Source organism: Coptis chinensis, chromosome 4, assembly GCF_015680905.1.
Source record: "Coptis chinensis isolate HL-2020 chromosome 4, ASM1568090v1, whole genome shotgun sequence".
Taxonomy (NCBI): domain Eukaryota; kingdom Viridiplantae; phylum Streptophyta; class Magnoliopsida; order Ranunculales; family Ranunculaceae; genus Coptis; species Coptis chinensis.
Window position 1 is genome coordinate 803,014 of NC_141459.1, and position 27,718 is coordinate 830,731.

General features: G+C 36.2%; 5 protein-coding genes and 1 long non-coding RNA gene across 6 annotated transcripts; 4 read left to right on the top strand and 2 right to left on the bottom strand.

Annotated features, from left to right (window-relative positions):
- The first annotated feature begins 1,801 nt into the window (after positions 1-1,801).
- On the top strand, positions 1,802-3,656 carry LOC147500991 (flavonol synthase/flavanone 3-hydroxylase-like). Its single transcript, XM_086603750.1, has 3 exons — positions 1,802-2,283; positions 2,583-2,910; positions 3,329-3,656. Exons 1-3 carry the CDS (start codon positions 1,802-1,804, stop codon positions 3,539-3,541), a joined length of 1,023 nt encoding a protein of 340 aa, XP_086459876.1. The 3' UTR covers positions 3,542-3,656.
- Positions 3,657-4,671: 1,015 nt separating this feature from the next.
- Positions 4,672-8,937, top strand: FUT13 (fucosyltransferase 13). The gene is made up of 3 exons (XM_086606028.1): positions 4,672-5,589; positions 7,505-7,678; positions 8,052-8,937. Exons 1-3 carry the CDS (start codon positions 5,104-5,106, stop codon positions 8,610-8,612), a joined length of 1,221 nt encoding a protein of 406 aa, XP_086462154.1. The 5' UTR covers positions 4,672-5,103; the 3' UTR covers positions 8,613-8,937.
- A 119-nt stretch (positions 8,938-9,056) lies between these two features.
- Positions 9,057-9,973, bottom strand: LOC147500993 (fatty acid elongase 3-like). The gene has a single exon (XM_086606029.1). It carries the CDS (start codon positions 9,877-9,879, stop codon positions 9,067-9,069), a length of 813 nt encoding a protein of 270 aa, XP_086462155.1. The 5' UTR covers positions 9,880-9,973; the 3' UTR covers positions 9,057-9,066.
- A 923-nt stretch (positions 9,974-10,896) lies between these two features.
- Positions 10,897-12,783, top strand: LOC147500994 (histone-lysine N-methyltransferase). Its single transcript, XM_086606030.1, has 3 exons — positions 10,897-11,556; positions 12,284-12,352; positions 12,431-12,783. The coding sequence occupies exons 1-3, from the start codon at positions 11,284-11,286 to the stop codon at positions 12,593-12,595; spliced, it is 507 nt and encodes a 168-aa protein (XP_086462156.1). The 5' UTR covers positions 10,897-11,283; the 3' UTR covers positions 12,596-12,783.
- On the bottom strand, positions 11,348-12,997 carry LOC147500995 (uncharacterized). The gene is made up of 2 exons (XR_015221208.1): positions 12,096-12,997; positions 11,348-11,639 (listed from the first exon to the last, which is right to left on the bottom strand). It is a non-coding gene; the product is annotated as an uncharacterized LOC147500995 (long non-coding RNA).
- A 439-nt stretch (positions 12,998-13,436) lies between these two features.
- Positions 13,437-17,113, top strand: LOC147500996 (F-box protein FBW2-like). Its single transcript, XM_086606031.1, has 2 exons — positions 13,437-14,126; positions 16,253-17,113. The coding sequence occupies exons 1-2, from the start codon at positions 13,747-13,749 to the stop codon at positions 16,806-16,808; spliced, it is 936 nt and encodes a 311-aa protein (XP_086462157.1). The 5' UTR covers positions 13,437-13,746; the 3' UTR covers positions 16,809-17,113.
- The last annotated feature ends 10,605 nt before the right edge of the window (positions 17,114-27,718 follow it).

Here is a 27,718-nt window from a genome sequence, read left to right on the forward strand (position 1 = left end):
TTTTCCACTTTGTCAACCTGTTCTTTTTTACACTCACAATAGAAAACTGTATTCACTACATAGCTCCAAAGAATCACTAAGCCTAAAATACAAATCAACCCAACCTTATTTACCAAACTCATCAAATCCTGACTGCCCATCAAAATCCTAAAACCCCATCTAATTCCACTTGTCATCATTACCAACAAACTAGCCAAAATCCACCCACAAAACCACCTTCCCTCCATCAAAACCCACCCAACACCCAACGCCTCTAAACCACACTCCTCTTCTAAAACCGAAACCACCATTCCCATACCCAAAATAGCCAACACACACCCCTCCAAAACCACCAACAAAATCCAGACCAACATTCTAGCATAAACATCACCAACCAATATCAATATCACTCGTGTCAAAATACAATAAGTCAACACAATGACGTACACAACACCAGACGTAACTAACTGTCTCTTCCACGCCAACATAACTGCCTTAACCGCCATTATGAAATCCAGTTGTTTACCGTTATAAGCCAATGCTGTTGCGTTAACCGTCATCATTAAAGCCAAAAGAGAAAGAGTATAACAGGGGATGAAAAAGAGAGATTGAAGATGGATAAACGTGACCACATCAGCTCGAACTTCTTTCTGTATTTCACGGGCCTCGTATCGCGTGTGTACAGACAATGCAAGTGTTTCTTTTTCGTAAATTTGGGTTAACATTGGTTGAGAGATTATTGATAAGGTGAAGAGGAGGAGAGACAGTGGGAGGGTGGTGAGGGTGAAAATGGAAATAAATAATTTAGGATTGGTTTTGACTGTTTTGATGGAGTGGAAGATCACGTTTTGGAGAGTTTCATGAGAATAAAACGTCATTCTATGGTGGCTGTGGTGAATTGTGAAACAAAAAGAATGATCTGTGACAAAATGTGTTAGGAATTATTAGGATACAAAATAGGCAAAGAGGGGAGAATCCCTTGCAGAAATGGTAGGTCGTCCATGTTCTTAGGTGGGCAGATTGCTCGTGCATAATAGACAGAATCAGTTCTAGCTGCTAGCTGTTCTTTCTAAGTTGGTATACCGTGGACAAGTTGCTCACTCTCATATAAGATCCAATGTTGTTTCATATAACTCCTAAGTTAGTTTGGAAAACATGCAGCTAGCTGTTACCATTTTATTCAAAAATGCGTTTAGTATATATCTTCTATTTATGAAACCTGATTTTATATTACAGTTGCAGGGCACATGGGACGGTGCAATCACGTGTCTTGGCCTGGGCTTGAAACGCTAGAGTATCTGAGGCACCCCTGCACCAAATGTACTTGTTTTGTTACTACTTATACACAAAAGTATATGAACCACTGCCCTTCAACCTACAGAGATCTTAATTGTTTATACACCTTTTAAAGTATATATATGAATGGTGAACCACTTACAATTATCACATGGAGACATTTTCATTTATATAGCTTTCACTCTGTACACACACTAGTCATAAAATTTGTCATCCATATTGTGTATAATGACCATAGCTGTGCCTTTTGAAATACCATGTTACACTAAAAAATAAATCCGGCAAACGTCGTCAAATATAGCGTGAAGTGCCTCAAATTATAAAAAACTTACTGATGAGTTAGTGAAAATCACACATACGCGATTCTAATTGTGGGATTTCATTGCCCTTTTTTTTCTCAATTAGAACCGTTTTCATAGAATTAGGACTTGGTCTCATGGTCTTGATTGTATCTAACCACGTTTACTAAAAAAACCTCCTTTAAATATAGTTCAAGACTTTTGAAGAAATGAAAAGGAGATCGAGAATGGAATCAATGGAGACAAAGAGAGTGCAACCTATTGCTACACTTACGTTTACAAAAACACAAGATGAAACCATACCTGAAGAGTTCATTAGATCAGAAAACGAACAACCTGGGTTCACTACATTCAATGTGTCACCACCAGAAATCCCAGTCATTGATTTAAGCCAAGATCAGAAAGATGTCGTCCATTTGATTGCCCAAGCTAGTCAAGAGTGGGGTATATTTCAAATAATAAATCATGGAGTGCCTATTGAGGTGGTAGATAAGTTGCAATCTGTTGGTAAAATTTTCTTTGAGCTTCCTCAAGAAGAGAAAAATTTGTATGCTAAGTCACCTGGTGCCAAAACCATTGAAGGATACGGAGCACAGTTTTCAAAAGAAATCGAAGGGAAGAAAACATGGGTTGATCACTTGTTTCATAACATTTGGCCACCTTCTCGTATTAACTATCAATTCTGGCCTAAGAACCCACCTTCCTACAGGTTCAAAATGTCAAATTTCGTTTCGTTTTTTATTATACTTGTATACGTTTCTGCTTGGACAGTAAATCAAGTTTTTAGCACGGCCATATGAAATTATGAACTAATGAAATAAAAGTTTATAATGATGGTCCCCTGCCCCTACCCTGATAATATATCATGCTAGCATACTATTGAATTTCTTTCTCATCCAAATGTTATAATGTCTATGCTTCTTACCAAATGATATTGAAGTCCACTTAATTAGTTTTCTAATTTTGAATACCCTATTAATTAATGTAAATGTGATGCTGGTTTTGTAGGGAGGCACATGAGAACTATGCCAAGTATCTGAAATATGTGGTGGATAAGCAGTTAATTTACCTGTCTCTGGGATTAGGACTTGAAGAACAGGTTATAAGAGAAGCTGTGGGGGGAGATGAGTTAGAATACCTTCTTAAAATAAACTACTACCCTCCTTGTCCTCGTCCAGATTTGGCTCTTGGTTTGATCCCTCATTCTGATATGTCTGCCATCACAGTTTTAGTTCCAAATGAAGTCCAAGGACTACAAGTTCTCAAAGATGATCACTGGGTTGATGCCAAACATATCCCTAATGCTTTCATCATTCACATCGGTGATCAAATTGAGGCAAGTTTTTTCAACTTTCTTTGGCCATACTTGATGGTTCTGTTAACTTCCCTTTTCAATGCACATGGCCTAGCCAGTTGGTTAGAAAAATTGCTCTACTTAAACTCAGGAGGCAAGTATCTCCAAATTTATATCAACCATGCTTATATAATTAAACAAGGAAAAACACTTGGCACAACGCGTTACCATCAATCAATACCGAACGGTTATGCATCCTATTGGTGTTTTTACAAATCAGTAAGGTGTTGGATATATTGTGGCCAATTAAAAAGATATATATAGTACTCAAAAGAAATTATGGTGAGTGGTGTCTTAAAGTCATCAGATCAATCACCTTAAAATTGTTTGAAAAAAAACTTTATTCAGCAAAAAAAAAAAAAAACGTGGATAGTTAACGTTTTCTCGTATCGTTTTGTAGATTCTAAGCAATGGAAAGTACAAGAGTGTGCTTCACAGAGTTGTTGTGAACAAGGACAAGACTAGAATGTCATGGCCGGTATTCTGCGCACCACCAGAAGAAATGGTTGTGGGACCTCTTCCACAACTAGTTAATGAGGCTAACCCATCGAAATACAAGACCAAGAAATTAAAAGATTATCAGTATTGCAAGTTTAACAAGATTCCCCAGTAGATGTCTTCTGTGGAGGATCGACACATACGATTTGTGTCTTTTTACTAGTTTCAGTTCGACATCGTCTCATGTAATGTGTAATATAAATATGTAATATTCTCGAGCATGACACAAACATCGGTCTCTACTTTTTTTTTTTCAGACTTTCCATTCCATTAACCAACAGCAAAAAGTTCGTACATACATGATTGGACATCATAGAATCCACAATTTTACAGAAACTGAAACTAGTTTTGAGATGATATATCTCATGCAAAATTCCAACAAAAGACCAAGAAACATCTGCTGATACTCCACTCAGCTCTTGGACTATGCTCTTATTATCGGAACAGACGACCACTTTGCTAACACTTAGCTGACGGGCTTGTTCCAATCCGGTTTTTACTGCTTGCAGCTCTGCCTCTTCGGCTGATCCTGCTGCGATGGGCTTGCTTCCTGCATAGCAAATATCATAATTCCATCTATTCATTGTATAGCCCACACCCAAAACTGCCATCACAAGCAAGCAATCTTAAAAATGCTTAGACGCCACATCAGTTTGATACATAAGAATGTTTGTTTTTCTCCCAGTGCCATCCGTATATATAAATTTTGAACACAGATAAAAGAGTTGTATGCGGGGACATCCTTGAAATCTCGGCACACACGCATAGCTAATCAAGTGAGCAGAGCGAACGTTTTCTGTCTGTCCTCATTTTTTCTCTTTGTCCGTAACTCCTCTCTCTCCTTTTTCACTCTCCACGCACTGGTATGCAGTATACTAGTATGTGGTTAATTGGTCATCAAATTAAAATATGAAGAGTGAACTATAGTGTTACCCCTCCACTAGATGAGCCAATTAGGATTCCCCCCCACTAGATGGGAAATTAGGGTCTCTCCCTAAACACACGGTCAACTTGGTTTGACTGTTAACTTTCAAATCAAACAACTGAAAATGACATAAATGCCCCCACCTAATTGAAATTTGAAAATGTTCTTTTTGAAAACAATAAGGGCATTTGTGTAATTTTCAATTATTTGATTTGAAAGTTAACGTTCAAACCAAGTTGACTGGCATCTAGTGGGGAGGTAATCGAGTGAGCGGAGCGAACGATTTTTGGGAGAAAGGGGGGCTATGCGAGACAAAAACCAACTTGGTTGGTTTCTGTCTGTCTGTCCTCATCTTCTCTCTTATTTTTTTTTCGCCCAAATACCTTTCTCCTTCACCCATCTCTCTCTCCCCCCACCAAATGACTCATGCCCAATAAAACAACTCTCTCTCCCATCCAATTTAGAGCTCCGCTCACTCCCCACTACCACGCAGTATACTAGTACTAGTTAACCCAAATATGAAATGCTAGAAGCTAGATCACGATAGTTTGAAAAATCAGAATATCTCATGATTTCACGGAATTTTTCGGTATCCTCCCGTTCACGTGAGCCTAATATATTTATAACGACTTAATCGTGAAGTCATCGGAAGTTGGTATATGAGAAAACCAAAGCCCCATTTAAAAAATTCAATCATGGAAAAACATTGTACATCTTGTGATCTCATTATCTATGCATGAAAACAAAGAGCCATGTTCTCAAAACCATTTAATTACATTGTTATATCAACCATGCTTGGCTTCACAGTTTTATTTCTTTTTATCTCCCATTTTCTTCAATTCCCACACCCAACAACTCCTTTAATCTCACCCTATCCCAATGATCTCAAAACCCAAGACCCGAACCCGAACCCGAACCCAGATCCTTTTACTGACTTATTGGGTGCTTTTAGAATTTGGGATTATCAAGTGGGGTGTACTAAATTTAAGAAGACTTGTACCAATTTAAGTAGTAATAATGGTGTTGTTTCTTCTTTGCAAAATATTGAGGGTGTGAGTTGTGGAAGTTTGAAAATGAAGCATGTGATTGTATTGGTTAGAAAATGGACTTGGATTCCGGATAATTTGGATAATTTGTATACGTGTCGTTGTGGGCTTACTTGTCTTTGGACTAAATCTTCTGTTCTTGCTGATCAGCCAGATGTCTTGTTGTTTGAAACTAGCACACCTCCTTCTCAGGTATTTATATTTAGCGTATATGAATTGTTAGATTAAATTGCCTTATTTTTTCAATTTAAATGGGTTATATTCATATTAGAATGAGTATATTTTGCTGTGTTGCATGGGTACGGGACGGAGTGTCTGGTTTGGACACGGGTACGACGATTTGGACACGGCGAGATCTGAGAATTAGGGTCTGTTTTGCTTGTGTCCGGGGGTCCGTACCAGTGTCCCCAGGACATGGGTACGCGATACAGAGGAAATTAGTGCGTACCCATGCAACAGAGATATTTTGAGTTGTAAAATACTTATCGGCATTTTGATCCTAAAACATGGGAGTTGTTACTAGGACATGCTTGATTCAAGTTGGTGAGGTCAATGTAGACCTCAGTTTTTACCTCGTTCCTCGGCAGTAGACAATGTTGGAACTAATTGTGTATATACACCTCTTGGAGAGAATTTTAGCAATCTGTCATTGGTAGTAGTGGACTTATAATGGGTAACTGATGTTGTGAAATATCAAAGGCCTAAATGACGTATTTCATGATCCAACTTGTGAATTATTTTGTGTCTGGAAATGAAAGTGCAGTTGAAGATTTAGCATTGTTGGGAAAATTAGTAACCCCAGATACGGTGTCAAATAACTGAGGTTCTCATGTTGGGATCATTAAAGCATTGCATTGTGAAGCCATATGAACTTTAGTACTTTCAAGTTTCAACCAACTTTTTTTACTTCTGCGGGCTCTCTTACTATTTTAGAATATGCAATACTGGATTTTTGTAAGGTTGCAGGAATGAGAAACCTAGTGCTAAGATTCGACCATAAAGTATGTGACATCCAAAGATGATTTAGCATAATGTCCTGATGATTCTCATACCGGCAAAACCGTTAATCCAAATTAAATAGATGACTCACCACAGGCTAAATCTTAAGTTTAATAGGATCATGCCCCACATATACACATTTCCACATAACACCATTTATGCTTTATAGGCTGCCATCCTGAGTTACGGTGAAAGGGACTCGGAAGCAACCTTACAGCTAAGCTATTTTAGGCTTGCAGAATGGAAGAGGATATAGGGATTTGAGTAGATTAATTTTTTTAAATCAGAATAAGCTTGCCATCCTGAGTCAACAACTTGCACTTCTATCCACCAATTCACCAATTGTCTTTTCATTTTTACCAAGCAAATATCACAATTTTCGGAACTCTGCAGGAGGTAGTATTTTCCTGGACTGGAAAAAGGAAAACTAAGCGAGTATCTAGGAACATTGTAGTTTGAACTTTCTCACTTCAGGCCATTATGATGAAGATAAATAAGACTAATATACTCACCCTTAACAAACCTGAAGAAGCTTCATATGTACCCTAAAAATCTCTAGACGCTCCATTCTTTATTATTATTGAATTCTCCTAGAATACAAAAGCAAATTGAAGTAAAACATGTGTACATTCAAGCACTTCTTACTGATAATGTGTACCCACATTACACATTTGTGAGGCCTCTGTTAAGACTTTATAGCCAAGGATTGGAGGAGCAGAAGTGTATCCCTTTGCCTCAGAGTCTCAGACTACTAAGGACTTGAGACTTAGAAAGCATTCATAAACCACATAAGGCACCGGCAAAAGCCATGGTGATACAACACAAAGAGTGAAGGCACCGTTTTTATTGTTTGGCTAGAGGTCAGAATTTTAGGATAAGTTCTACCAATTTAGAAAACTGCCAAAAAACAAAAGGGATTAAAAAATAAACTGTCCTGTCAAAGCATATTAATGGAGTTATAGAGCCTATCTGTAATTCTACTGTGTTATGGCCGTGATATATACGATTTCTTGAATTTGTTTTTCTTTCCCTTGAAAAAACTTTCATATATGTACACCATGTACTACCAATTCTCATCTTAATTTTTTGGATCTTTTCTTTCTGGCAGAGACACAAAGGGGATCCTCTTCGTGCGTACATGGATCTTGAAGCTGAGAGGAGGAGGTCTGGGTTTGAGGATATTTTTGTTGGTTATCATGCCGAAGATGATGTCCAGTCTACTTATGCTGGTGCCCTTTTTCATAATAATCGTAACTATTATGTGTCACCTCACAAGAACAATGTAAGTTTTTATTGTTTACATGTTTTTTATTGATTTCTTTGCCTTTCTTTTTTTACATGTGTCTACATAGACTGTGTTGTTGTTGCAAGGAAAGTATCTGTAAAGGGCACATAACACACGTTCATTTGTCTACTTTATATTACAAAGTAGACAAAGTTTGTGTTAGAGATGTTGATAGATATGGTGAGCTGCCATGGATATGGTGATAGATAGGTGTTACAAAGTTTGTCTTTATGTCAATTTTTGAAAACCAAAAATATAATTCTGGTGCAGGCAAATGTTGTTTTTCTTCTGTTACCAGTAAAAACAATCTCAATGTACTTCAAGAATAGAAGCAAATTATATTAACATTCTTTTATTGGTTGCATTCCAGGAGACGCTAGTTTATTGGTCTTCCTCGAGGTGCCTTCCCCGTAGAAATCATCTAGCTCAGAAGCTCCTCACCCTGCTGCCTCATCACTCTTTTGGAAAGTGCCTGAACAATGTAGGGGGTCTGGATATGGCACTCAATATGTACCCTGAGTGTGCTAATGATGCTAGCTCATCTACAAGATGGTATGACCATTTACACTGTGCCATGTCGCACTACAAATTTGTCTTAGCAATCGAGAACACAGTGACAGAGAGCTATGTAACAGAAAAGTTGTTTTATGCTCTAGACGCTGGTGCAGTCCCCATCTACTTTGGTGCTCCAAATGTGCATGACTTAGTTCCCCCACATTCAATAATAGATGGAACGAAGTTCGGTTCCATAGAAAAGTTGGCTACTTATGTGAAGGCCCTAGCAAATGATCCTGTTGCCTATGCAGAATTTCATGCATGGAGAAGGTGTGGTGTGATGGATAACTATGGAAAGACTCGTGCTGTGAGCCTAGACACATTACCATGCCGATTGTGTGAGATTGTAAGTCGAAAAGGTGGGAGAGATGCTTGAGCAAAGTGTCGGTTCATTTTTTATACCTTGGGCCATGCTTATTGATTTTTCCTGCTGTCAAGTTTTGGTGTATGAATGAGTGGTCTGACGGATTAGGAATTTCCCATGTCCTCCAAGTTCTATTAGTATATACACAGGCAGCAAGTAATTGCTTCTGTTGTGCTTGCAGATTTGCAGCTGCCCATTGTATTCGATTTATTAGTTACAAAGTGTATAGGAGCAAATTGACATCTCTGTTCATAATTTTATATAGCAACACTCATACTCTTGGAAGAATTATTCTTCCAGTGTTATCTACAGCTTGCATACTTGCTTTTTCGTAGTAGTTCTCGACCATTTCTGTTTTGTTTTGTGTTTGTAAGTTTGATCTACGTGTGCATTATGGCATATAACTTCAATCAATGCAAAAATACATCCTCAACTTGTAAACATTACAAACTAAAAGATAGAAACATTAGACCTTCTTCTTATTCCGACTAGCATAATTCTTGGTATGGAAGTTGGTAAACAAAGCAAGAAGAGAAGCATTAAACCCAGCATTAAAAACCCAACCCCAAATCCCACAACACCCTTCACTCCCACTCTCGAAATGAAACCAAAGCATTACCATCGAAATCCCAAAACTGAACACAAACTGAACAATCTGACAATTTGTCACCAACTTTTTCCACGGTGGACGTTTTCCAAGTCCACACATCATATAATACGCGTACATTAACGTATGCACTGACGCATTCGTAACAAGTGCAATAGGGAAAAGAGATTGTGAAGTGTGGAGCCAGATGTAACACATGATAACAACAACTGCGTGATGGTACACGTGGAGAAAGCTCAACCGTCTAACATCTCTACTTAGAATTATCAAAAGCGTGTCTATGAATTCGATAAATTTTGAGAGGTAGAAAATGTAGGCCCAGAAAAAAACGGGCCCGCTTGGTGGGGTTTGATTAGGTGGGAAACAAAATACCCAACGGTGATTGGGCATTTGAGTGATGGTTGAGATTGTGCAACCAACGGCCATGATGAAAGAGAGGATAACGAGAATGAAGTTGTGAATGGTGGAAATGAAACGGAGTGTTGGTGACGTGGAGGGTGGTTTGGCCGTTGATTTGGGAGTGAGGATTAAGGTTATAGAAAGGTAGCTGAGAACTGTGGTTAGTAGGAAATGATATGATGCACCAAATGTCTGGCCTTCTTTCCATTCGAATTTGCTCACCAATGGGTGTTCGGATAACCAGTAGCGTGTGATGGAGTACATGCTTTCCATTCTCTTTTTTCTTGCTGGGATCTGTTTGAAATGGTGAAAGACACAGAACTACAGAAGTGGGATAACGAGATCTTTGGACAGTTTTTAGTTCTATCTTTTTCATGTGGCCCTTCATTCAAGGTGAGCACAATGGACACATGGGGTGGGTAATAATTGGTTTTTTCAACAAAGCCCACTTGACTTGTTCCATACCTATAACTAGGGCAGGAATCGGGTTTTTCAAGTATCCGATATGGTTTTATCTGAATCCGAACCCGATTAAAACTAAAATTTAATATCCGAATCCAACCAAATCAATCGGATAACACTAGAAATTTTAAAAAAACTTAAAGATCATATCATAATCCGAACTCGACATACCCGAATCCGAACCCAATCCAAATAAATAAACGGATATGAAAATACATTCGAACTCGATGTATTCAGTAATCGGGTCAGGTTGGATTTGGGTCTACCCAATCCAATTACCTGCCCTACCCATGACTCTAATCATTCCTTGGGTTCATCAAGGATGGATCATGGATAGGGGTAGAGCCACTGCCCCCCTTAAATTTTGATAAAAAAAAATATAGTAGTGTAGAAAAGAGATGGATGTTTGCAAACAAGTAGAGATGATAGTGTTTGGGTCGCCTAAATCCATCTTTATTTCTTAGGCCCGAAACATGTTAGATTTGTAGTAAGTAATATCTAAACTGTTGGGGTTATAATATATTTTGGGATTGGCTATGTTGACATTTTTGTTTATTTTATGTTGTAACTTATTGGGATTTTTGGCCCCTTGATAGAATTCCTGGCTCCGCCCCTGATCATGGATATCCCTTTGGTTCGAGCTTTATTTTGATCAAATTCGATTCATATTACATTATTACAGCATCAGTAAGAGGTGGAGTGACTAGAAAAATGAGTCGAGCCTTGAGGCCTGAGCTAAGCCAGAGCAGCTCATCAATTAGTTTTCTCAGCAGAATTATCTTTCCACTCGTATTGCAACACGCGAGCGAGCCACAAATGAGTTTGTTTAAGTCTAGTGTTTCTGAATAGAACCTCAACCTCGACATCTATGTGTTGTGTATCTCGACACAAATCTAACGGTGCAATAACACGGTTACAGAGATTCATCTCTGTATCCGGTTATAGAGGAACCAAGAGAAAATGGCAAGGTGATACCAATTGTACCACCCTATCTAGTTGTTGTCCTAAGGAAAGTAGGAAACCACTGATCCCTGAGATGCAGCAACTCAACAAGCCACGCAAATTTTTGTTCAACTCTCAGTGTATACACAGATATGTCGACCCAACTTTTTGACAGTCAGTGTTGACTTGTTGCTATAATAATCGCCAAATGGATCATAAATCGGGCTGGGCTAGACTGCTTGGATCGGTTTGGAGATGGGTAGTAAGTAAATTATGGGCCTAAAATCTGTGTTTTCACGTTGTGAAGTTGTGAGAGAGATCGGAGGAGGAAGGGCGTGGGAGATGAGAGGAGTGGGAGGACCGTTACTGTGTATTGCAGATCTTCTCAGTGACGTCGGAGAGACAAAAGTTGGGGACCAGCACCAACTACCTTCTTCGCCTTCTCTCGTATCTAATACTACATCATCATCATCATCGTCATCTGCCACTTCAATTACAAATTCCAAAGACCCTCTTCCACCGTTCTATCTCAGCCAACTCTTTGAGGTAATTCCACTTCCCAATTATTAATAGCCTGCATCTTCATCATGCCCATTATTTGTTAAGAGTGTAACTTTGCAACCAAGACACTGTGCAGTTAAATTGCTACTCGGTCGCTACTCGTTTGAAGAGCGAGTAGCGAGTAGGTGTAATCGGTCGGGGATTAATCAGGGTTAATCAGACGATTTTTCATAATACTATATTTTTTTACAAATAATTATTAAATATATTTAACTTTGAAATACCAACATAATGAAGCCAATTAAAAACCTAATCAATCAATAAATAATTAAAACACTCAATCAACTAAAATAAATATGATTAAAGCACCAGAACTTTACAGAATCGTATCTAATACTTGATCATCATCATCATCGTGAGTTCAATGTATAACATTGAAATTCCAGTTGAAATATTGAACCAATTACTCTATCTCAGCCAACTCTTCGAGGTTTGAGCCCGATTCCACTTTAAATTGTTAATCCTGCATCTTCATCATGCCCATTAATTGTTAAGAGTGTAACTTTTAATAGCCTAGCCAAGACATCCTATGATCTTGTAAGATAGTTGAGATTGCTTGCTAATAACACCAAGAATCTATCTTTACATCATTTTCTAAACTCATACGGTTTATTGTGTTTTTATTTCTTCCTTGCTTTTAAATTTCATAGGAACTTGATTGTGTTGAATTCTGAATATCGTTTTGAGTCTCACCCTTTCCATCTAACATCAGGAAAACTACAACCAGTTGAAAGAAGCGTTATCAGAAAATGGACATTCGTGGACGGCTCAAACGCTAAAGGTAATAACTTTACAAAAAGAAACGGACCTGTGTTTTGGCTGTTTTGAGGAATAAGGCTATCATGTTTTGCAATCTCAGTTATGCTCGGCTCTGGAGACTGCAGAGAAGTTGATTCAGTCTGCAAACTCAGATGTCAAATCACTTTCGGAGAAAGTTGGAGTACTCCAGAACATCGTGAGAAGGGGAGATTGTGCTGTAAAAGCGGCGAAGCTTGTCACTAGTTCACAGATAAGTGAGAAATGATCATCTTTTGGTAGTTCAATGAGCAAATTTTCTCGACAAAGGTTGGTTAAGAAGATCAAACTGAATATTTATCTTTCTCTTGATTGAAGGGCAAAACTTTATAGCCTCGGCTTAATAGCTAAGAGGCCAAAGGATTCAATTGTACAACTGTTAATCTTTTAATTTGAATAGTAGATGGTGTTACTTTCTTTTGTTTTGAAGTTACTGCAATAGCATTTGGGTTGGTAATTCTGGTGGTTGTATGATCTGCACAACACTAACCAGCATTGGAGCTCTTCTTTGTAGAAAACTCTTACCAGCATCCATGCCTTTCTTTATCGAATACTGAGGTCCATGAACGTGTTGTGAGTGAATGGATGAACATATCAAAATGGGCAGGAAATATATGAACAAACTAATTAGCATCATGGAGACTTGTTTGATGCTTCCATTCCTAATAAGTACCACTATGGACACTACTTAAAATCTACATTTTCAGTTTTTCAATAGTATATGAACACCATATATCTGTACACTAATATTGGTTGGGGCACCAAATTTGGCAGCCCTCATGGTAAAGAGAGTGATCAACTTTGTCTCAAAGATCGACTCTGGTAAAAGGTTGGCATGCAAATGCTGGGACAATGCTATGCCTCTTTCCCTGCATACCACTGATTCGCTATAACATTTCGCTGGTCACATCAGGCAAACATCATAATTTTAAGTTTAAGTTATGATTTTAATGTCATGAATTTATGGCTGCAATTTCAAAACCTTTTAAGTTTAAGCCTGATTTTAATGTCAGTTTATGGCTGCAATTTTTTTGTAGTTTGTATTTGTATATTCTTCAACTTCATTTCAGAACTTATTGATTGCAAGTCTGCGAGATGATCAATGCAACTGTTATCCACGTTTTGCCAGTTAACTTTCGGCTGGCAATGCACAGATAAAAATGTCCAACGTTATTTTTTCAGAACTCCTGAAATCCCAGAGCAACAAAACGCCAAAAAAGCACAGTAATCCATGTTCTCACTTCTTACCTCTTTACACGAAAATAGAAAACATCATTTTCTCTACCACGTGACTTTAGTGTCTTCTTACTATTGAAGCAAACACCTAACTACTGAAGCCAGAGAAAAAAAGAGAGCTTTTTTAGCACCAACCCCCCAACAATGGAAAAAAATGGTGAGCCTCAAATTAAGAAACAAAGAACCAGTAGTGAAACTAGAGTTCCAACTGCTGGTCTGACCACTGGTTCAAGTAGTGGTTCATGGGAAGGGTTAAGTCCAGAAGTGTTAGCTCTAATATTTACACGCAACCCAATTGATGAGATAATAAGGTCAGTCCCATTTGTATGCAAGTCATGGCGTGAAGTTGTAGCTGGTTCTTACTGCTGGAATGAAATTGACATTGAGCGTTGGTGTCGTAGATGTAATCGTTCTGATCTCATTGACGTTGTCGTTCGTAAACTTATGCGGCGAAGTAATGGGAATTGTCGTAAACTTTCTGCTTACAAAATTGGGGATGCTGGTTTCGCCTTTGTTGCTAACTGGTATATTTTCTTTTACCTTAACTTTTTTCCCATGAAAAGTTATTTTTTTTAGTTATGGGTGTTTTGAGCTATGGTGTATGTTGCAGTGTTGAGATTTTTGTGCTTCTTCCAATGGAATGATAAGAAGTATTGTGAAACCACAATTAACTGGGTGATATATTTAAAGATTTGTTGATTAATTAGTAGTTAATGCATATTATTGTTCAAGTCATGTTACTATAAGAGCATGTTTAATGATTGAGTTGTAAAGAATGCACGTCGAACAATAGAAAGCCTAGATTTTTAATCTCTTGCATTTGAGGGAAGAGCACAGCTGAAATATCGAGAGAAAATAAGCATAAGATTTCTAGAAGAGCTTCTCCTATGCTTTCCGCTGTAAAGAACACATTACAGAACGACAAACAAAAGAAACACTCTTTATTAAATCTCTTTTTGTGTTTAGGACCTTCAGACTCCATGGTTAATGACAAGTTGCTTGAAAAGCTAAGTACAGTGTGGTTTGTTTAGATTCTCTTTAGAATTGTGAGAAATACCAAGTTTCTTTATCTGGAAGCTGATTTATTTGTATGAACTCAGCCATATATTCAAAACTGCTGATGCTCCTTTTTTCCATTTATATTCTCTAATTCTTGAGATATAGGCTACTCTTGACTACACTCTTAGCTGTAGCATATTCTAGAAACTCAATGGTTAAGAAAAAACACTTGAGGATTACCCTTTGACAATCGTATCTGGGCCCTGGGTTTTCCCCAAGGCAATAATAAGCCTTTGCGCTTTGGCTTACTTTTTGAGGCTTACACTTGTTATTGAAGCACCCGCCTTAGGTTATAGCCTCACTTTGTGTATGTGTGTTTGTGTTTTTCAATAGCCTTTTTAACCAAAAGTACCATCACATGCTCTTGTAATGTTAAAATTGATCACAAGCCTCAAAACACGTTGCTGAAGATTGAAGCTCTCAACCCCCATTTCCCTCCTTTTGATTGATTTGTTCAAATGGAACTCAAATGTCTTCTAATTTGATTTTCAACTGAAGCACTATTTAATAAATTAGACCATGAAACTTTTGTTACTAGCTATTTATCATCTAAAGCAATAGCTTCGTTTAGAGCTAATCCCAAACTGACATAACCAAATGAAATTGACTTCGTCTAAAGCTTGGTTCATGGAAAAGCTGGGTAAACTACTATATTTGGTAATTAAAACCAACTACCATGCATCAAATCCAGAGTTTTATATGTGCAGCATGTCGACTGTTTAAGCTATGGCCTCCATTTTTTTCTGTAGTTTTATCCATATGACATGTTCGAATTTTCTCTGACTTATAAAGGAATTTCGGATTGTAATTCATTTTTTGTTTTGTTTTTGTTTGAAAATAAGGTTTACCCCCTCGTAGACCTCTGTGCAGTCCCCTTCCGATTTGTGGAGGCACTTTTGCTTGAGGCTTAAAAACATTGTCACAACAGCCTAACGATGAATGTAGAAAGTAGTTGTCGCAGTATGAAACACCATTAAGCGGACCAGTCTAAAATTCGCTAAACAAAACTATTGACTCGTAATTAGTAATAGCATGTCTGCATACACCAAAGGATGGTCGACGGTTTTCAATGTCAAACTGTTCCCAGCGATATTAGTTTAAGCTTTATAATTTTCCATATCTGCAGTCTTTGCGCAATCAGATTTCCATGTCTGCAAACCTTCTGGGTACAAATGGTGGATAATGAAGTCATTGTAAAGGTGATGCGAATAATTGGATTCTGCGAAGTTCACTGTTTAATTCTGTAATAATTGCATTTTATTAAGACGAAGGAAAACTAGTGGAAGGTGTTGATCAAGAGTTTATCTGCGATATCACTTGTTAAGTTATGCAATTTTCTCGATTATATCTTAGTGGTGTTTATAAATGAGGAAGCTTGTTTCCATATTTCCTTGTTATCTTATTTTGTTGTCCACTTAATTGAGACGATACCAAATTGCGTTCTAGGTTTGATATTGGAATGGTGAATGTGGTGATACTGGCAATCCATTGTATTATCTGAGAATAAGATATCATTGTTATGGTCACCATTCTGAGATGCTGTAAAGAGTGACAATGGTGGAAATCATTTTTTTCTCTCTTTCTTTTGTAGTGGGAGATGCCTCAAGGTGCTGCAGATGCCAATGAGTGATGTGACCGACAAGATTGTGAAGAAGCACGCTGAGTCACTAAAACTGCTAACATTCTTGGACATTAGCTACTGTGTGAAGATTACTTGCCAGGGAATTGAAGCCTTCGGCAAGTATTGCACATCCCTGGTTCACTTGAGAAGGAATATGCCTCTGCCAGAGTGGCAGCATGACACTGGTTCGCTGAATTCGCAGACGGATGATGGAGAGGCACTGGTAATAGCGGATACAATGCCGGTGCTATGCCACCTTGAGCTTGGATATGGCCGCTTTACTGACATTGGTCTTGATGCTATCCTTGCAAAGTGCATGAAACTTACTCATCTTGACATCATTGGGTGCTATGGTGTGAAAATGGAAGGTGATTTTGAGGAGAAGTGTGACCGACTTGAGGTGTTTAAAGCCCCCTGGGATGATGAGTATGCGGATGCAGTAGGTGATGATGGTGATGGTGATGATGAGGGTGAAGAGTACTTCTCAGATTCTTCCGATCCAGACTCAGATTCAGATTCAGATTAGCAAGGTGCCTAATATGGTCTGCTCCTTTTACTTAAATTCCTTGGCCCTTTTTGGTACAGTTAATGGTTATATAAGGGTGTGGTGCCATCTTGTGATGCCTATAATATAGTGTTGATGATAAGGGTATAGATGTTATATTGTATTGTAGTGCCATTTTGCTTCCTATTTTTAGGTGGGGATAATTGGATTTTTATGTAAGAGTAATTGCAACTTTGCAAGAGTACGGTAGGGTGGAAAGGAGTGAATTGATTATTGTTAAGTTACAGATATCTAAAGTTTTTACAAGCAAGATCTCGTTAGATTCTTCTTTATTGTCCAGAGGTTCATGAATTTTTCTTCTTTCGCCTTTCTGGATGTGTCTCAGTTGTATGTTAGTTGAATTGACAAAACAAAAAGAGTTGTATATTAGTTGATGCATGACAAATGTGTACATGCTTTTCATGTGCTGCAGTCTTATCGAGAGAGAATAGGAAAAGGTTTTAAAGTACTTTGGGAGCAACATGAGGTGTATATTCATGTGCAAGTGTGCAACATTCTTTATTTGTTGCGTTAGTGGACTCTGGACTTCTGGAGTTTGCTTCCGGTGAAGAGAGAGGGACAGAGCCTTAGTTAAATAGGCAACAAGTGGATATTGCAATATCGAGCAACAAGGGGTTATGTTGCCAAGCCAGTCGAGAGAGCCAGCCTTCAGGTAGATAAGCAAGCAACTTGTATTGAGGGGGTTTGGCACTCCTGGGCCTCAACATATATTCAGCTGTTCGTTCCCACGGGTTCTAGTAACTTGAAGTGAGGACTCTCGGGTTCTGGGCCTGGGATAGGCTTTTCGAGAGAAAGGAAAATGATTGTTGCACTTAGTGGGTGTTGAACTTGAACCAAAACGTTTTGCCTATGAAACTGAAGCTTCACAGTGAGATGCTATTGGACTGCTAAAGTCACATCTTGCCTGTTTCTAGACATGCTCGGAGGATAAGCATTTCTCAGAGGTTCAAGGGAATTCCATTAAATAAGAATACACTAGGGGTGGGGTGGGTGCAATATTATTGAAAGATGTCTTGGTTTTTTACTTTTCTTCATACTCTAGTAGGGGTTTCTGAAATTCCTTGGGCAGCCCATAACCCTGCGTAGAGTATCATCCAGAACATCTTTCAGCAACTCCTTTTTCTCCTTTTTGAGCTTATGAATGGGGTGTAAAGTAAGTTGCCTACTGAAAGTGTTTTCTAGATTGGAAGGTAAAAATCACTTTGAAATCAACTACAACTCTACAACGACAAAGGGCGAAGAATGTAACTAACAATATAAGACAAAACGCTTAAGTGTAAGAAGTGACACAACAAATATATAACGGCGGCGTGGTACTCTTGTAGTCTTGTTACCTCTTGATATTTTGAAAGAAATGGAAGCGCCAAATGAAAACTGGAAGCGACTGTAAATCTTTAGCATGGACAAATTAAAGTTTCAATATATGCTCTGAAGCAACTACTTTATCCGAAAAAATCAAGGTGCATAGTACTACAGTAGAAACTTAAATCGATGCCAATCATTTGAGGGTACCATCATGATTCCCCTTATTTAGTTATTAACTTGTATCCTCAGATCAAGCAACCTACAAATATATAAGTTACAAAATTCCAAGTCAGTGGTTGCCACGTCTTCCTGCTTGATCTTATTGTGTATCGTTCCAGGCAAGTAGGGGTGATCGAATACAATCTCTTCCGTTGTTGATTCAGAAAACATTCTAATATAAACGACACTATTTGGTCGTTCGTTCGTTCGAGCTCTAATAGTAATCATAACTATAGCAAATTGGCCTACGTCCTGGGGATGATGACATGTTTGTTCTTAAAAATAATCTGAGATCCACAAATCAGAGTTATAGTAGACAAACGCTGTGGACTGTTTATTAAAGTAATCTGTCGGTTCAGGAAAATGACTGAATTGTTAATTAGTGTGAAGCTTTAAAGTATCGAATTAAGTAAGCTCTGAATGTTTCTTCTGGCCAATCATGTGTTTAAGTTCGGGCTAAGCATACGTAATCTCCCACTAGTACTTGCTGATGCGCTCATAAACTAAAGAAAATGTATAATTAAAGTAAACTGGTATGCGTGGTTCTTCAAGCTAAGTAGTATTCTTGGAAGAACGTACTACTCAATAAACTCTACAATATGAAGATTTTTAATGTTGCTAATTTTCGTTAGCTATTTTAATGGTAAAACTAATGCTTTGAATATGTAATCAAAGATTCCATCTGAGGATCGGATCTCCAGAACAATCAGTATGAAACTTTAGTTTATAGAGATCCAATTCTTTAATAAACATTGTTAATCTGTATATACATCCGAACCAAGTTATTAGTATATGATAAACACTAGGCTGTTGATCTTTACTTTTAGGGTTTCTATGGAGATATCAGATGATCTTGAAGATGTTGCTTTCTTTTTACATTGAAACGGAATATGTTGCAAGAAAAAATGAAGGTAGGTAAAAAATGAAGGAGACTCATTGAACAAACCCTCTTTGGTTGATCAAGAATATTACTGCAAGTCTGCAAGGCGACATAAATCGTCGATGAAGGGTAACGTTTTAACTTGATGGTAACGTACTTTTAAAGTGTTACTAAATGAGACTTCATCTTGTGATTATTACAAAAAGAATTCATGTATAACACGCGCGTTTGATTTTCTTGCGGTATCTGTCAGCAGTTCATCTTTTCAATGACATTGAACTGAGCTCAGTTTTGGCAATCACAATCAATGTAAGCTCTAAAGTATTTAGAGGTGATCGTAAACATGTTCTCTCGGGTACTCGGATAGCCTACCGGGCTTTCACTGCTTGTCAAAATATCTTCGGCCCCCTCCTACTGGACATATATGGCTTTGATAGTGCATATGTATAATTATCTTTCACAGTTTATTGATCTCACTTACTTAAAATATGGAGTGCTCTGAGGCAGAAAACTGATCTTAACTATTGTATACTGAATTTCTATGCAAGCAATCACATTGTGTACGTAATATCCACTTGTGGATCATACAGTGAATTTGAAACATAAAAATTTAAGGGGAAAAACACATTAATACCATTTCTGCTTCCATGACACAGGAATATAGAGTTTTCCATCTCCATTTTCACTTAGTAAGTTAGAACTTAGAAGAGATTGTATCAGCTCAGTTTAGATGGTTCTTTTATCAAGAGAAACTTCCAGTCCAATCTGTATGTGCATGTGCGCAACTTAGATCAGAAAGCGTGGTGCTCCAAAAATCGAGAGAGCGAGTGAGGGAAGGCAACTATCGCATCCTGGTTCACTATTGTTGTTTATAACTATAAGGTCTCAAACTATTGCTTATGGCCATTACTGTCACGAATCGATCTGGCAAGTGGCAATCCAAATCTGCGTCAGCTAAACCTACCTGAATAGAGACTCTTGTAACAACCGATAGTTACACTCCTATCACACACGAACAGATAAATTTGCTATTGCCTTATAAAGTGTCCAAATGCATGAATCACGTACAATAGATGGTGATGGACGACTCAGCAGAGAATCGCAATTTACTATTGATGTGTCAAAAGTCAAAACAAACTGTCTCCGGACATAAAGGTAGCTAGCTAGTTTTTTTTTTTTTTTTTTTTTTTTTTACTTTAATAGTTTAATGTAATCTCTATGCTCATAATGGCCTGATAAGTTTCCAAGTCTTTCGTCGATATATTCGTTGGTATATCCCATACATAAAGATTCTTTTGTCCATACTATGTGTTTGAAGATTCTCTTCCATATTAAAGTATATATGTGCAGTGTTCGATATTTCGAATTTTCGATCTACTACTTATAATATGCATTACCAATGCAATACAGTTAACGTTCATATTCTTGTTCAATGACAACTAACGTTACTATAATTATAAGAGTGTTTCTACATCAACTCACACTTTTGAACCGAATTTGTGAACACATTGACGTGGCAAGCAGAGAGACTTTGATTTTCAGTACTTCTTTGACCAATACACACATACCCCCTGCCGATGAGTGCCACGTCAGTGTGTTCACAAATTCAGTTCAAAAGATTCGGTTGCTATAGAATTTTGGTAATTATAATCTAGTAGGCTGTAATTTAAGAGACAGAAAACTATGCTCTAACAAGTCTAGAATATGGCACAATTTATAGTTTACAATTAACCGTTAGCTTCATTGATATATAGGTGTTTCTTCCTTCAAAGTTCTTCCCAAATGGAGACAAATACAAGTAAATAAGTTTTAAAAGATATTTGAAATCGCAGTAGAAGGTCCATGTCCTTTTTAGTGAAAATTAATGGAAAGAAAATGAAAAATATAATGTGGTCCACCTTTTCCATAAATTTCGTATTTTTGTTTGCTTTGTTTGCCAGGGAAAGGAAAATAGTATTTCCATGTTGAACCAAAACTATAGAATGGGAAGGCCTTTTTATTCTTAGAGTCAGCCCACAGATTTCAAAGGAAAAGAAAATGATTGTTTTTCTTCCCTTTCTTTAGTTTTTGAATAACAAACATGTAATGGAATAGGAAATAGGAAAGAGAAAAAAAAATGAAACATATTTCCGTTGAAATTATATTTCATTTCCATTTTCATTTCATTTCTTTGGTATTTATATAACAAATATGGTTTATTTTATTCATTAGTTTTCATTTTTTTCCCCCAATTTACCAAACATATACTACCAAAATTTAGTTTTCATTCCATTCTTTTCTATTATATTTCAAAATGACCATTCTATAACTTTCATTACATTTCCTTAAACACCATCATATTCGTTTTGATAGATTTTAAGTGCGTGGTGAAACACAGATCCACCTAAAATTGTTCACTAGACTAATCGGAGTATCAGACTACTAAAAAAATTGAACATTGGGTCCGTTTACACATGGATTATGCAATAGATTAATCATAACTAAGCTAACTTTATGTTTAGACTTTAGAATTTGGCGTGTTATTTCGAATACACCTAATGCGCGGTGGATAATTTTCACTGCCCTTGCAAATATTTTCTGTTAGAGAAATGCTTGACCACGGGGGTGGGTGGGTGTCATTAGAAGCCAACTGGTTGGTTTAGAGGGCACTGTTTATCTAACAACCAGCAAATCAAAATGGGCATGTTACAAAATCAACACCTGGTGCTGCAGCTGATTATCTTAAATCAACAACAAACTAGTACATGTAATTAATATGTTTTTCTCTTTGTCTGTGTACTTAGATCTATTAGAAAGTAGGGCTTAGAACCTATATAATTAGTGATTTCAGAATGATTTTTATTAATTAAGCAGCGAATCAGGTTGTAGACTTGTAGTGTCAGAAAAAGTTGTTCACCACCTTCTCATTACAATACTAAATACGTTACTCGAGTAATAATTAATATCAAACCCCACCATGATCAGCGAGAGATGACGGAACACTTCGACTTTTTGCACTAGAAAAGACAGGTTTAATGGATTTTATAATTTTATTATTGACATCATCAGCACTATTATTTTAATCGTACGACAGAGACTAACCTACTTGACTCCGATATTTTTTCCTTAACTAGAATTTAGAATTTTTTTTATAGTACGAATTTAATGTAATAGAAAATAATATTATGGTATCTCACCAATCATCCTTCCAAAATGCTGTAGCGAGCCCAGTCTTTCTCTGTGCCCCAGTGCCTATACCTTTAGTTATATAATGTTTACGTTTTTTTTATGGTGAACTTTAGGAGATTGAAAAGTAACCAGACGAATTACATCAACACTATCATATTTAATATTTTGTTTTGCTCTCTTTTCCATAAATGGAAAAGGAAATTAGTTTTGTTCTCTTGACATATTGCACTCATATGAAAGTTAGAAGAAGAAAATGATAATTAATTGATTAAATTGTGTTCATTCGTCAGTTCTCTTTGTTTTTTCAAGATTGACACAGGATTTCTGAAATTGATTAAAATGTTCTACTTATAACTATATATTACAAATATATAATTAGAGTAAAATGTTCTACCTATTATAATGTTCAACTAATTTTATTTTAGTATAATTTTATAATATATATTTGTCAATATTTCTCTCTCTTATATATTTACATCTCTTTTAGAATGTAGATTTGTAAATTGTATAGGAAAATAAAAATTAAAAGCAACACATTCATGTCTTCATGTTAGTTTACTCGATCATTTGATTTATAAAAAGAAAAAATAATGTCTTTCATAGATATACAAAAGCTTTTAAGTCATGGTCAATCTCATATCTCTTTTCCCCTCTATTTTTTGTTTCTTATTTATGTTTCTTAATGCTACTCATTCTTATAAGAATTTGGTTTTTTATTTATTTTTTATTTTTTTATATGAAGTATTTTTTAAATAAATTTTTGAATAATTCGGTAATTCGTGTTTTATACGTTTATAATGAAAAAAACGTGAATTATTCCAAATTATTGAAATGTTTGGAAGTATTAAACATTTAGTCCTTCAAAAATTTGATTCGTGAATTATACGCGAATTATTCAGAGGATTGCCAACAAGGGCAACAATATCTTTCTCTGTGCCCCAGTGCCTAGATCTTTAGTTTTATGATGTTTACGTTTTTTTTATGGTGAATTTTAGGAGATTGAAAAGTAACCAGATGAATTACATCAACACTATCATATTTAATATTTTGTTTTGCTCTCTTCTCCGTAAATGGAAAAGGAAACTAGTTTTGTTCTCTTGACATATTGCAGTCATATGAAAGCTAGAAGAAGAAAATTATAATTAATTGATTAAATTGTGTTCTTTCGTCAGCTCTCTTTGTTTTTTCAAGACTGACACGGGATTTCTGAAATTGATTAAAATGTTCTACTTATAACTATACATTACAAATATATAATTATAGTAAAATGTTCTACTTATTATAATGTTCTACTAATTTTACTTTAGTATAATTTTATAATATATATTTGTCAATATTTCTCTTTCTTCTATATTTACATCTCTTTTAGAATGTAAATTTGTAAATTGTATAGGAAAATAAGAATTAGAAGCAACACATTCATGTTTTTATGTTAGTTTACTCGGTTATTTGATTTGCAAAAAGAAAAAAGAATGTATTTCATAGATATACAAAAGCTTTCAAGTCATGGTCAATCTCATATCTCTTTTTCCTTCTATTTTTTGCAGTGTTATCAGACCCAACCCGGACATTAACCCGGTAAAGGGACTAGGTCATTGGGTCACCGGTTCAATCAGTGGGTTAGACTATTATATTATATATATAATTTGTACATTTATTTAACAAGTTTACTAAGTGTCTGAGTGGTCTTGAGGGTCAACTCACTTCTAAATGCCTGGATATTTTCCTATTAAATGTTGTTTATATCTACAATATTGTACACAAATTAACAAAGCAACTTGTTTAGTGTACTAGTTGAGTTATAAAAACAAATTTGAATTTTCTTACTTTAGACACTATTAATGACCCGGCAGTTCGGTCTAAACTGTTTGGGTAGGTTTAAGCGGTTTTCATAAAAATCGGACGAGTTAACTGGGTTACTATTGGGTCAATTGCCTAACCAATCTACTATATGACCCAACCCGGTTTAGTGACCGGGTCTGATAACACTGATTTTTTGTTTTTTATTTTTGTTGCTTCTTGCTACTCATCCTTACAAGAATTTGGTTTTTAATTTTTTTTTATATGAAATATGTTTGAAATAAATTTTTGAATAATTCGGTAATTCGTGTTTTATACGTTTATAATGAAAAAAAACGTAAATTATTCCGAATTATTGGAAGGTTCAGAAGTATTAAATGTTTAGGCCTTCAAAAATTCGATTCATGAATTATACGCGAATTATTCGGAGTATTGCTAACAAGGGCTACAATGTCTTTCCAATTCTCTGTGCCCCCAGTTAGAGGTGTGCAAAAATCCACCTTAACCGACATAACCGACCAACCCGACCCAAACTGAGTCAAATGAGTCGGTTATCCATTTAGTATCGGTTGGGATCAGTTTAATAATTTCCAAAACCGACTATATCGGTTCAGTTGTCGGTTTATATTTATAAAGTCCAAAAATAACCGACCCGACCCGTGTTGCAGATAAAATAATAACATACCAGCAAATTTGTTGCACATACGTGTTTGTTAACACTTTCAATTCACGTGTACTCTTTTAAATTGGTCCCACGTGTCCACTCACACCTTTAAAGTTTAAACTACAATAACAATCCAAAGAGAAAAACTATAATTCCCCTTATACCCTCATCCCTACCAAACATCTAGTACGACTGTACGACACATTTAGAGAAACCAGACTTTCAAAAAAAGAAACCAAACATTCAAATCAAAGTCGCGAACGAATTTGATTTTATTTACAGAACTGGATTGCAACAAACTTACCAGATGTATTCTTATCATCAAACCTTGAACCCCAACTCGAAAATGAAATAAAAAACTCTAAAATACTAAAACAATTGAGGCAGCACAGATTTTTTGGGTCAAAATATCGATTAAAATCGTAAAACATTCGGTTCGGATCGGATATCGGTTAGTTTGCAAATTAGTCGGTTCGGTTTCAGGGCGGTTAATCCTAGAGTATCGGTTCGGTTCGGATCGTGTAACACATAAACCGATGTGGTCGGTTCAGTGGTCGGTTTCACTCCAAAACCAACCCGAACCGACCCATGCACACCCCTACCCCCCGTGCCTAAACCTTTAGTTCTATGATGTTTACGTTTTTTTTATGGTGAACTTTACGAGATTGAAAAGTAATAACCAGACGAATTATATCAACAATATCATATTTAATATTTTGTTTTGCTCTCTTCTCCGTAAATGGAAAAGGAAACTAGTTTTGTTCTCTTGACATATTGCACTCATATGAAAGCTAGAAGAAGAAGATGATAGTTAATTGATTAAATTGTGTTCTTTCGTCAACTCTCTTCGTTTTTTCAAGACTGACACGAGATTTCTGGAATTGATTAAAATGTTCTACTTATAACTATACATTACAAATATATAATTAGAATAAAATGTTTTACTTATTATAATGTTCCACTAATTTTACTTTAGTATAATTTTATAATATATATTTGTCAATATTTTTCTCTCTTATATATTTACATCTCTTTTAGAATGTAGGTTTTTAAATTGTATAGGAAAATAAGAATTAGAAGCAATACATTTATGTTTTTATGTTAGTTTACTCGATCATTTGATTTGCAAAAAAAAAAAAAGTCTTTCAAAGATATATAAAAGCTTTCAAGTCATGGTCAATCTCATATCTCTTTTCCCCTCTATTTTTTGTTTCTTATTTATGTTTCTTCATGATACTCATCCTTACAAGATTTTGGTTTTAATTTTTTTTTATATGAAATATTTTTTAAATAAATTTGTGAATAATTTGGTAATTCGTGTTTTATACGTTTATAATGAAAAATCGTGAATTATTCCGAATTATTGAAAGGTTCGGAAGTATTAAACGTTTAGGCCTTCAAAAATTCGATTCGTGAATTATACGCGAATTATTCGTAGTATTGCTAACAAAGATAGCGACATAGTAACCTCAATGGATCCAAATCTCGCAATCCTTAATATAATTATGTCGTCTTAAAGTGCGCATTATCTTCCTTGTATGATCTCGACAGTATTATTGTACTTCCAGTACTTGTGTGATTTTCTGAAAAAATCCAATTGAGATCTTTGTCTTACAAATTTAATGAGAATTCATTATTCATTCTATATGTTGGTTTCAAAAATGCTGTGTACCTTTAATCATTTACTGAAACTATCCTAATTAAACTGATTTTCGAATTAAACTCACTTTACTCACCGGACTGGCCACTTGATTTCCATTTCCCTCGTTTTTTTTATTCGGAAAGGTCATGTCCTCGTGTTAGCAATATATGTATAATGATGAATGATGAATGATGAATGATGAACATGCTCTTTCTTCCCTACTGAAATTTTGATTTCACTTTTATACTCAGCTACAAAGTCAATTTTATCCGCTGTTGGTTTCTATTTAATGGTACGAGTACGTGTTTTGGAACAGGCCACAGGTGAAAAAAGGTGGGAATCTATCACATGAAAATATAGATTTGGTGATATTTCCCTTTCTTCCAATACACATTAAATTGGTAGGCCCTTTTTTTTTGTGATTTTCGTGAGTTCCAATTCTTATAAATTTGAAGATCGAGATGTAGCTAGACTTAGGCCAAAATGTGAACAGTGTTCTTTACTACAAAGCTACATACAATATACGTATCATAAGTTCCTAGAAATCAAACAAACTTCCCAAGTTCAACATTTTTTTTATTTTTATTTTTGTCTTTGTTATTTCTCTTTGGTGAATAATGAGTCACAGAGAAATTAAAAATACTAAAGACAGAACCAAAAACATAAATGCGCGCCCCGAGTCTCAACTCATCTATTTTGGACTTGTTGAAAACAATATATATGACCAGTTGCATTTAATTAGGATTACTTTGATGGTGTCTGGTGTTTCGTCTAATGGCCATGGAAGCATTGTAAAACATACATAGTATGAGTAATGAGTTGTGTTATCAGATGATTCAGAATTTCAGACGATACATGGTCCTTAATATCTTAAAGCCTTCACATCACGTCACAAAATTTGTTTATGGGGGACCTCATGCACCAAGAGAAAAAATGATGTCGAGCTATTAATCATAAAACACCCATAAATGAAACGCCATAGTACCATACAACAACTTGACCATCAGGCCTGATGATATTAGGGTAGAACTGAAAATTTCAGTATCAAGTGATGAAGTCTGAGAAAGACTGTTCCAAGCCGGCAAAGTCTCTGTGGCAGTAGTGCTGACATGGTCTAAAGAAATGCCAAGTCAACCAACTAAAACAAACGCTTTCAAGTAACTGAATCGCAACGGCCACAAGAGAAAAGTTAT